The sequence below is a fragment of the Carettochelys insculpta genome, chromosome 14 (genome assembly GCF_033958435.1).
Source record: "Carettochelys insculpta isolate YL-2023 chromosome 14, ASM3395843v1, whole genome shotgun sequence".
NCBI lineage: Eukaryota > Metazoa > Chordata > Testudines > Carettochelyidae > Carettochelys > Carettochelys insculpta.
In genome coordinates this window covers 40,439,444-40,451,392 of record NC_134150.1, presented here as the reverse complement: position 1 = coordinate 40,451,392, position 11,949 = coordinate 40,439,444, and the positions used below count along the sequence as shown (strand labels likewise).

The window sequence follows — 11,949 nt, the reverse complement described above, 5'->3', positions numbered from 1 at the left end:
GCTGGACAGCCTGGATGGGCGGTCGATGACAAGGGCCCCCTCGCTTGAGCCCTTGTCATCGCTGGTGGGGTCGAGTGGCCATGCTGTCCGCGGTCACCTGGTGCTGGCTAACGTCCATGGGTGCTCCTCACCCTCGGTCGCCGTCTCTGGCTCAGAGTCACCGACTGATGCGTCGAGGAAGATGGTGGGGGTCCAGCCTCCTTCGGCCCCAGGAGGCGGAGGAGTTCTTTGTAGTAGGGGCAGCTTGTGGAGGCTGCCCCCAACTGCCCAGCTGCGTCCCGGGCCCTGCAATACCCCTGCTGCAGTTCTTTTACCTTTGACCAGACCTGGTCCGGTGTGCAGGTGAGGTGGCCGCAGCCGAGCAAGCCCTTTGCCAGCCGCTGGAAGGCGACCACATTGCGGCGATGGACCCCCGTTTGTTGGAGGACCTCGTCATCCTCCCAGAGGGAGAAGAGGTCCTGGATCCCGGCCTCTGTCCAGGAGGGGGCTCACTGCTTCAGGGTCTGGCCCACCTCCTGGGACAACTCCCCACTGTCTTTGGAGGGCCCCTGGGGTCGGTGGGAGTCTGAGTGGCTGGCCATGGGTCCAGGTGGTGTGGGGGACTGGCTGGCCGTTGCGGTGGCTGGCAAGCTGGAGAGCAGCATGGTCTCACTGCTGGCTGCACGCTCTCAGCTTCCTGCCTGAGGGTTTCTGGGAGCCTGCGTCCTCTTAAGTGCGGCTGGACACTAGAACCATAGAGCTCCATCTGTGCTGTGAGTGGCGCTGCCACCTGCCAGCTGATCACCGCCATGGAGGACTCCCTCTTTCGAATGAGCGGGCCGTGGAGTGTCTTCACTTGCTCTCTTTCGAAATTACCTTTCGAAGGAGGGCGCTCTTCCCATCTGTTAGCCGGTGACTGGGTAATGTACTGTGAGGTATTCCCCGGGGTCCTAAACAACCCAGTTTTTTTCTATTAGAGCAAGGAGCTCCTAGCACTCTCACCTGCGGCCAGGCTGTGGTAACCAAACGGTTAAAGTTCTTTTTGTTGTGTCGGCTGTGTTGTAGTGACAAAAGGGTAACAGCAGTCAGGCTTAGATCTTAACTGGTTGCAAGTTTATTAAGCTACAGTTATAAGCATGCAGTTACAAAGGCTATTGTCTACTTCTTATATGCTAGCAAAGTACAGGTGTTAACAAGTTATGTAACAATCCAATACAAAGATATCTGTTACCATCTAACACAATGATATCTTGATACAACAACATCTAGTTACAGAGCTCTAATTCTTTAGCTGTGCACAAAAAGAAAGGAGACCTAGCATGGGTGTAATCTTACCCTCTCTGCGTCTCTCGATACCAGCGTAGCCAAGCCGGATCGGTCACTCAATTCCGCGGAAAGACGAATACGAGGTTGGGCGTCCCCAGCTGCGGACCTCAGGAGGCAATCACCTGACCCGACCAGCAGGTAGTTGGTGGAGATGCACTCAAAGTTAGAGTTCTGCTGGGCCCACCTTTTATACCCCCTTAGGTTACATATTCTCTTCTTATCTAGGGTGTCAGATCACACTGGTCTGTCTTTTGTGACGCCAGGTTGTTACAAGGGCATTTCTTACTTAATTTGCACTTGTAAGACAGGAGGTAAGCAATTTGAGAGTACAGGACATTCTTTTTGTGTGGGCGGAGATTTCCCCTTCTGGGATGGCTGTGTGGTCATCAAATTCATCAACGCCAGCTGGGGTGATTTCTTGAGGGTCCCCCCCCTCTCTTGTTGACAGTTTGGCCTGTTAGCCTTTTATCTGTACTTTCTGTTTCTCAGGGTCACGATGAGCTAGCACATCTGGGCCTCAATGAGGGGCATCAAAGACTGTGCTGTCAGCAGCCGTTTCCGTGCCCTGTGTGCTTCTCAGTGGGGAGGAGGGGCAGCGAGCAAGCTGGCTTGTAAGGGGGAGACTTTGTCTGGCTACACCATCCCAGGAACGGAGGACCGACTTCGAAAGAACGCGGGAGTTCTTTCGAAAGGGCACAGGGTGTGTGTGGACGCTCTGCGGGGTCTTTCAAAACAGCTCGGTCTTCCCATTCTAGTCTCGAATGTACTTGCTAGTGTAGACACAGCCTTTGGCTGTATCTACAAGAGCTGCTTCCTTTCGAAAGCGCCATGTTAATGAGCAAGTTCAAAAGATGCTAATGAGGTGCTGCTATGAATATGCAGTGCCTCATTAGCATAATGGCACCCACAGCGACTCAAAAGTGCCACTTTTGAATCATGCGCCACCTGTGGAGACGGGGGCCTTTCAAAAGGACCCCCCAGTCTTCAAAAGCCCCTTCTTCCTAACACATACAGGCAGAATGTGATTTGAATGCCGCACGTTTGAGTGGCCATGGATGTCATTATGCTAATGAGGCACTGCATATTCATGGTACACCTCATTAGCATCTTTCAAACTTTCAAAAGGAAGAGGCTTGTGTACACACAGCTTTTACTTCTTGTTCCCAGTGGAAACACATGCTCTAAGAAAATGACTGGGGAAATCATACCACAATTGGAGGATGAGAGCGTTTGTGCAGGTACGTAAAGTGATACATGTGAGTTGTCTCTATAACAGAGTTACTCGCCTGGGAAGGTGTTAGGAGAGTCTGATGTTTGAAGTTGGAAACTTTATTTAAGAATGAAGGTTAAATAACCTCTCCAGGAAGATACAGACTTCTAACTGTAGCTAAACTTATAGGCATGCTCCTTGACACTAACGCTAATACATAACAGATCTGTAATGACACTCATGGGCAGAAGGACTTTCCAGTGGTTAGGGTAGTTGAGACAAAAATTCAATTCCATGCTCTACCAAAGACGTCTTTTGTGGCCTCTGGCAAGCATGCTTTGTAGACAGCTCTTTGATATTGAGGATGGATTTTGGGTTCTCCTTCAGTTTCACAGCTGGAGCACCAACCTAAGCCACAACTTCAAACAGCTATTTTTAAAGTGCTAGGGGCAAGCTCCACCAAAATCACATCTGTCCATCGAGCCTGTGGGCACCCTAGAGCTCTGTCCCTCTTTCAGAGATGTAGTAAAGACAAATCTGCTAAAGGTGGTGAGTTGCTCACACGGTATGGTGATGGAGACAAGTAAAATAGTATAAGTTGAACCTCTCTAGCTGGGAATTCTCATCTGGCAACAGCCGTAATCCAGCATGATTTTAGTTGGCTGGACTTATCATGGGTGTGTTAATGTTTCCCACGGTCCCATTAAGTTTGTTTATGGTCACCAGTCCTAGCTCTCAATGTTCTGTGCTGTTTAGCTGTAATTTGCCCCTAAATGTCTTCTAAGAGCCCAGTAAGCAGCGGAAGTGTTGGTAATGTGCCAGATAATATTGCCCTCCCGTGGTTTGGCAAAGTCTGTATTGGTATTGGTCAGGTCCCAAGAGTGCCACACTAGAAAGGCTCAACCTGTATGTCCAGAGTGGGCCTAGTGAGTAATGTTTACATATGCTTAAGTAGCAGCAGGATTGATTCTTGGGAAACAGGTCAGAGGCACTAGCTTAAACTAATAGGGGAAAGGGAATGGATGTCGTAGTCATGGACTTTACAGCTGGCCAAGATGCAAGAATGGGGCAAGGCCTATCATTTTATAAGTATGTTCTATAGAAAGGACAAGAACCGGCACATAGTCACAGTGGGTTAGCTGTGTTTGTCTGTAGCTTCACAAAACAAAACAAGCAGTCCTGTAAGACATCAAAGGCTAACAATTTTATTAGATAAAAATAAGAAGTCCTGCGGCACCATAGAGACTAGTAAAATTTTTGGAGCATAAGCTTTCATGGACAAAGACCCACTTTGTGCATGCATCTGACAAACATCCCCTGGCCAGAAGAGTGAAAGCCCCATTTCACTGCCTATTGAAAGGCAAGCTTTATGAAAAAGGATGAGCAGTTCTGCAGCACCTATAAAGACTAACAAATTTATTAGGTCATGAGCTTTCCTGGGTAAGACCCACTTCCTCAGGTGAAGGGAGCAGACAGATAGAATCCAGGATTTTTGAAGCATAAGCTTTCGTGGGCAAAGACCCACTTTGTCAGATGCACGCATGAAATGGGTCTTTGCCCACGAAAGCTTATGCTCCAATAATTCTACCCGTCCATAAGGTGCCCCAGGACTTGTTTTTGTGGATACGGACTAACAGTGCTAGTCCTCGGATATTTATTTGGTAATGAGTTTTCGTGGGTAAGATCCACTTGAGGCACGGATACCTCTAGAACCAGATGGTGAGAGAACCTGGCATCGGTTCTGGTAGGGTGGATTTTCCTTTCCATTTATTCCTAAGGCTTTTCTTGATGGACTTCTTCCTGTCTTAAACGTGGGCTTGTAAAACCCAAAGAGGCCTTAAGCTCTCTCTGTGTGTGCGTGTGAGAGAGAGCGCGAGGGAGAGAGAGCTGAACTGCGCAGTACATTGCTTCTTGGGCGGTGGCCATCAGCACCATAAAAACGTTGCACTGGGATTACTGAACCCGCTCGTCTGCCGCGGGGCAAAAGGGGCCACGGACTTTGCTGCAGGGCGGGCCCTGTTCACGCTGCGCCTCTGTTATCTGCTCCGGCAGCCGTGCCGTGATGCTGCGGGACGGGGCCGGCTGGGCACCGCACCGCCGCAGGGCCAGGGCCGCACCCGCACGACCACTCGCCGCGCCCCCGGCACCCCGCGGCAGGGAAACGCACGTGTCCCTGAAAGCAGGTGGCCGCCCAGTCCCCAGGCGCCGGCCCGCCCCCTTCTCCCCGCCCCCTGGCGGGCCGGGCGCGGCGTTTCCTCCCGGCTTATAAGAGCGACAGAAAAGGGCGCCGACCGCGTGGCGGCTGCGGATCCCCGGCCAGAGCGGCGCGTCGCAGCGCACATCGCCTCCCCGAGCCGGGCTCCAGCATCCTCCCGGCCCGGCCCAGCCATGTCGGCCGGCGGCGGGGTGAAGAAGCGCAGCTCGGCCGCCTCGGCGCAGGAGGAGGAGCGGCAGGCTATGGAGAAGATGCTGGAGCCGGCGGGGCCCGGCGGCCGGGCGCAGGAGAACGGCTGCGCCGGGCCGCTGCCGGCGGGCGGAGGCGACGAGAGCGTGGCGCTGAAGCGCTCCATCACCCTGCTCAACGGAGTGGCCATCATCATCGGCACCATCATCGGCTCGGGCATCTTCGTCACCCCCACCGGCGTGCTGAAGGAGGCCGGCTCGCCGGGGCTCTCGCTGGTGGTGTGGGCCGTGTGCGGGCTCTTCTCCATCGTGGGCGCCCTGTGCTACGCCGAGCTGGGCACCACCATCAGCAAGTCCGGCGGCGACTACGCCTACATGCTGGAGGTGTACGGCTCCCTGCCCGCCTTCCTCAAGCTCTGGATCGAGCTGCTCATCATCCGGCCCTCCTCGCAGTACATCGTGGCCCTGGTCTTCGCCACCTACCTTCTCAAGCCCCTCTTCCCCACCTGCCCGGTGCCCGAGCAAGGGGCCAAGCTGGTGGCCTGCCTCTGCGTCCGTGAGTATCCCCAGCGCGCCCCCTGGACAGCCTTCCCTCCTGTTCTGCTGCCCGCTGGCTCCTCTGTCTGGCCCCGCTCTTGTTAGTCGCCCATGTGGCTTCCTCAGGCTTCACTGGGTCTTCTGTGACTTCGCGTTTTCCCCTGGAGGTGGCACTCACTCCCAGTTCCCACTTGCCCTGGCTTGTCCTTTGCCCCCCCGCGGCCACTGCTCTGTGTGTTCTGATTCACTTAAGGAGACCGACCCCCTCCCTGAATGTGGTTTGAGCAGAAAGGTTTGGTCACCACGTGTAACAGAGAAAAGGAGCCCGTTGGGGTTGTAATTTTAACCCGGCAGGCCCATGGCATATCTCTTCCTGGCATAATTTCCAGAAATGGCATTGGAGCACAGCATGTAACAGGTGCAGTGCATATCCTGGCTTTGTCTTGCAGGGGAAAGTTGCTATAATCTAGCAGTGTTGGGAGGATAAAATACATTCATTATGGCAAGGACTGTGATGCCCTAGGTGAGGGAGTGATACATGCTCGAGGAGAGGTGTCATTTGGGGGCAGCTGAAGCAGTGCTGAAAGTGGTTTTGCTGCAGAAGTTGGCAAGTATAAGCTATTTGCAGCATCATTTCTGAAAGCATAAACTGCCCCGTGGCACCCAGTAGACTACCTTCAGCTACACCTGAATTGTCACAGGATGCTTTTTCTTTTGGTATGTCAGGCACGTCGGGGGTAAGGGTAGTGTCCCACACAACCCTGCTAAATCTAAGGTTACAGCCATCCACATCAGCAGCCAGAAATTTGTCTACCACTGAATGCAGACATTTTCTCCTCTGCCCCTTGCCCCGCGCCCCCACTGCTATCTGGAAGCTTGTGGTTTTGCCAAAATCTAGAAACAGTTCCCTTTGCTCCATTAAATGGACATTTACCCCAACTTCCATATGCCTAAATCTTTGACCATTTTCCTTCTGGTGCCAGTTAATCCAAGTTTGGTCTGGTAGTATGCTGTTAGATCCTTATCTGAGAGAGAAATATTGAGGTTTATTTTGGTGTAGCTTTTTTTTCCATGTGGGTTTTTTGTGGTCTAGTACTAGTACCTAACTCTTACACATTGCTTTTCATCCCTAGCTCTCCATGCACTTTACAAAGAAAGGGGAGTGACTGACTTTACAACTGGGTTACCCATATGCATTTTTTAAGGTTGTGGAGAGGATGCTAGTTGTTTGGAGTGTCTCAAAGGACCACAATTATACTAGACTCCTGCACCATTTGAGGATTGCTGGCCATTGAAAAGTGCAGCATTTGGGCATTATGGGAGGGGACAGTCTCTGAATTCATTCATGCACAAGCTGCCTTATTGCTTAACAAACACTCTGCAAAACTAGTTACACTGGAAATGGCATGCCAGGTGGATTGTGCAGATCAGTTTTTCACATTCTGTATAAGATCTGAAATTTCTCAACTGGTGGCTAAATTGCTAAGAGTGTCAGGATTAGTGGAAACCATGGCCACAAGCCCCTCTGTGTAATTTTGTAATAAACTAGAAGTTACGAGAATGAAGATGTTGTTCTGGGCAATGTGGATAGAAGTATCACTTCACAGACAATGAGATGCCTCAGTTATGCAACAAGCAATTTGATTTCTTCATGGCTGTATCAAGCATCTTTTGTAATATGTTTTATTGGTGCATGTGATGCAACTGAGGGCCTGTGGATATGGAGTGTTCAAATTATTTGCTTGCCACAAAATGCCCATTTTTAGAGCAAGATATAATACAGATGTCTTGATTTCATGTGGTGAATCCTGGCAGTGGAGACCGCATCGGACAGTTGAGTGCTGAATGTGTACGGGTTTTTATTTGGAAGGGGGATTATAATTTTTCTTTTGTTAGTTTATTTTTAGGAAGCTTTTATGTAGGTGTCCCCAAAACTAAATTTTTTTTCGAGGGTTTTTTCTTTGTATGTGCTGTAATGAGTTATTTCTTTGTAAAGTGTGCTAGGGAACCTTGAGCGCACACTAGTGAAGTTTGCGTGGCCAATTAACGCGCAACATGTTGGCATGCTTTAGACCGGCAATGAGAAACCTAAGCTAGTGAGGGGGTTGTGCAAGTGGCCATCCTTCATTTCAGTGGGCTGCAAGATTCTTATAACCAAGACCATGAATTTGAGGGCTGTGCCAACTGAACTGTAGCCGCACTTTTGACTGGATGCAGAGGGAGCTCATGGCTCTCACAGTCAGCATGTGCCGTCAGCAGGCGCCTTGCTTCATTTGTCTTTGCATGTCACTTTAGCAAAACCAGTAAGAAAAAAAAAACGTGCAGACGGAAACCATCGGAATCTGGCAACCCTGTGTGTGGGCAATGGTAAATAAAATGTCTCGCAGGCCACATATAGAACCCCCAATGGGCCACCTATGGCCCACCAGCTGCAAGTTACCCACCACTGCTTTCGATTCATGGATGCCAAGGTGAGAAGGGAGAGCTGCAGTCTTCTTGACTGACCTGCGGTATAACAAACAAAGTGAGTCTTTGCTCACAAAAGCTTATGCTCCAAAATATCTGTTAGCCTATAAGGTGCTATAGGACTTCTTCTTGTTCCCCAGAATAATATCTCTAGCAGATCCTTTAGAAATCACAGCCCCATAGGCCACATTATAGCTCTGTGTAGACTAGCCCTTAGGTGCTACTAGCCATAATCAGCCTTTTACTGGTGTTTATTGAGTAAACACTGGTTTGGTTTGATATTTTTAAGTGTGAGGTTGTTTGCTGTTTAAAATCTAAAAGCTGACGCCATAATCCCATGCTGCTTGATTTCTCATCTTCAAAGCCCTGTACATTAATTAGACCTTCCAGCACCCCATGAGCTAAGGTGACTATCCCCATTTTACATCTTAGGAAACAGAGGCAGCAAGTGGGGGGGGCGTGAAGTGACTTGCCCAAGGCTACAACCTGTGTCCGCTTACAGAGCAGGCTCACCTGACTCCCAGTCCTCTAGCCTAGAGGTTCTCAATCAACTTTCCCTCTGATGTTTTTCCATCCACTTGTAGAATAAAATATATATGCACTGAGGCGTGTGAGGATGTTCACTACCAGAAGAAACACCTGCTGTGGTCACTCTGCTTATCAGCAGGGAGGCAAGTGAATTTGTCTTGGGTGGCTGCCCAAGTGCTCAGCTTATAGGGAACACTGGTCTCAAGCTTTCCAGATTGCTGCACCCCTTTCAGGAGTCTGATATGTCGTGCATACCCTAACTTCAAGAGTATCAGCACATTACTGCTGAAAAATTGCTGGCTTTTTAATGTTTACCACATAATTATAAAATCAGTTGGAATTAGGGATGTTAAAGCTTAACGAGTTAACTGGTAAGCCTCACCCGAAACAGATGAGACTTTCTGGTTATGGTGGGGACTGGGGCAGCCCCTGCCCGCCATGCTTAGGGGGCTGCTCCAGCCCTGTGGGGTCTGCCATGGCTGCGTGGGACCATTCCAGTTCAGCCAGAGCAGCTCTTGTCCATGGCGGGCCCAAGAGCACTATGGGCAGGGATGCTTAAGCCTAGCCAGAGCCATCCTCATTTGCAGCTGCTGCCCCAATCAATTAACATATTAAACTTGATGTTTAACTGGTTAAGTAACTAAGCGAGATTCTACATCCCTAACTGGAAAGTAACTATTTCACTTACATTTCACTGTCTAGTATCTAGAGCAATACAAACAAGTCAAGTCATCGTGAAATTTTAGCTTGTACTAATTTCGTTCATGTTTCTTTGTAGTCTGTTGTAGAAATAGACAAATACCCAGGTGAAGTATGTGCCTCTTGGGCAGTATAGGTGGAAATATCACCTCATGGACTCCCTGGGAGACCTCTGCGTACCCCTGGTTGAGACAAACTGTTCTATCCTGGTTTGTTTCTCTGATTGTTTCTCTGGAGCAGAGTTCAGTCTTCTGCATATGCCTGGCACGAAATGCCACAAGAAAGAATTTGCTAATTCTGTTGGTCTGCGTCATTTCTATGCGTTGCCTTTTTAAGCTTTATTTTCCCCATAGGGTACTGCTCTGTTAACACTTTGGGTTAAATCCTTGCATATGTGTTCTTTCCTTTGAAAGATTATTTTGTCATCCAACACATCGAGTATGGAACTTTTCTCTCCTCCTGGCTTTTGCACCTTCGATTTCTGGAAGTGTTTGGTAGCTGTCAAGGTTCCAAAACCCATTCATATAGCAGAAGGTGTCTTTAATAATTTTGGTTTAAGGAATTAACAACTGAGAGCTACTGTGTGATTTGCTAATAAGCCAGTTTGTTAAATGTTTGTACTCACAGTTTCAGGTTGCGTTGAGATTTTTCAAAAGTTTAGGATATGAGGAATTTGCTCCTTGAAAATATATGTTGGAGATGTTAACAAATACCTCAAAGAGGAGGCTGTCTTGGGAAGTAAAATAGGAATCCAGGTGCTTGTTCTGAAGAGCTAGTGCCTTGCTGTAGAGTTAAAACCTTCACAGGCTCCAGAAACTTTAAACTCATTTTTCGTAAAAAAAAAAAAAAAAAAAAAAAAAAATATCTTAGAGGGGTAGTGTGTAACTTTAAAGAGAATGAGCAGTCCTATGGCACTTTAGAGATGGACAGATTTATTACATCTTGAACTTTAATTCATCATCTGATAAATTCATGGTTTGACAAAATGGGTTTTACCCGTGAAGGCTCATGACCTAATAAATTGGTTAGCCTCTTAAGTTGCCACAGAACTGCTCATCATATTTCATAAAGTTCACCTTTCAACAGACAGTGAAATGGGGCTTTCACTCTTCTGTCCAGGGAACGTTGATGTACTGGGTCTGAACCTCCAGAATCTCCCCACTTGGATTGTTAGTGGTGTTGAATTCGGAGGTGAGCAAAAATATTCTTGAAGGGAGAGATGATTCAAGAAAAATTTAAATTTGGGGTTGGATATGTCACTATCAAGACAGTAAAAAAACTGTGCAAAATAGTCACTTTACATTTACATATAACTTCACTCTAAACAGAGGTTTTCTACAACCTCACACGCAGTAAGAAATCGTGAATTCCATGGATTATCCTTCATGTTTATGACAATATATAAATAAAAGTAAATAACAGTTCTGTAGAGTCAAATTCCATCATTGTAAAACTGGTTAAATTATTCATCCCAAGTTTTGGTCATTCTTCTGTTCATAACTTATTTGCAAACCAACTTAGTGCTGCTTATTTGAAGAATTTACCAGTTAAATTGGAAGAAAAAATTTCAGCATCAGGGTTGTGGAGCTATTGATCCTGTTAACAATTTATCATATGTGATTGATCACTTAACCATCTGTTGTTTCTTTTCCCTGATTGGATAACTGTATCTCCTAAAACAGGAATACTAGTAATATCAACAAGCAGCCAAAGCACGTCTGCTATAAACTTCTGGACAAAAAGGGGCTAAAATTCACAAAGCTTTCTCCTAAAAACACATCAGTTATTTGAATTCTCACAAATAACAAATCTGATTTCAGATAAATCAAATTCACCTCAGATTCCTTTGTTACTATAATTGCAGGAGCATCATATATGTATGTTTAATTCTGTCCTTACAGGGCATTATAAAGGTTATATTTTGTACACTTTTTTTATTTTGACAACTGTCTTGAAATGTTAGTTTATCAGATTCTATATACTGAAAATTCCTGTTTATTCCAATCAGCTGTCACTTATCACACATCTTTTGGGTTTTTTTTAATATCCTTTAAAATATATTTTCAAAAAATCACAGGAGTGCAACATTAACACATCTAGCACACAATGCAGAAGTACACAGACAATTTCCACAAAATAATGTTTGCACTTAATAGCCGTGTCTACACGTGCACGCTATTTCGAAGTAGCGGCGCCAACTTCGAAATAGCGCCCGTCACGGCTACATGTGTTGGGCGCCATTTCGAAGTTGAAATCGACGTTAGGCGGCGAGATGTCGAAGTCGCTAACCCCATGAGGGGATGGGAATAGCGCCCTACTTCGACGTTGAACATCGAAGTAGGGAACGTGTAGACGATCCACGTCCCGCAACATCGAAATAGCGGGGTCCTCCATGGCGGCCATCAGCTGGGGGGGTTGAGAGACGCTCTCTCTCCAGCCGTTGCGGGGCTCTATGGTCACCGTGTGCAGCAGCCCGTAGGCCAGGGCTTCTGGCTGCTGCTGCTGCAGCTGGGGATCCATGCTGCATGCACAGGGTCTGCAACTAGTTGTCGGCTCTGTGTATCTTGCACTGTTTAGTGAAAGTGTGTCTGGGAGGGGCCCTTTAAGGGAGCAACTTGCTGTTGAGTCTGCCCTGTGACCCTGTCTGCAGCTGTGCCTGGCACCCTTATTTCGATGTGTGCTACTTTGGCGTGTAGACGTTCCCTCGCAGGGCCTATTTCGATGTGGTGCTGCACAACGTTGATGTTGAACATCGACGTTGCCAGCCCTGGAGGACGTGTAGACGTTATTCATCGAAATAG

The 11,949-nt window shown here is 48.0% G+C and overlaps 1 protein-coding gene across 1 annotated transcript in view; it reads left to right on the top strand.

Moving 5' to 3' along the window:
* Nucleotides 1–4,733: 4,733 nt before the first annotated feature.
* The window catches only part of SLC7A5 (solute carrier family 7 member 5), a 63,156-nt gene continuing 55,940 nt past the window's right edge, over nucleotides 4,734–11,949 (top strand). Inside the window, exon 1 of the mRNA XM_075008298.1 lies at nucleotides 4,734–5,474. Coding sequence (XP_074864399.1) covers nucleotides 4,904–5,474 — 571 coding nt within the window. The 5' untranslated portion in view covers nucleotides 4,734–4,903. The remainder of the gene's footprint in view (nucleotides 5,475–11,949) is intronic.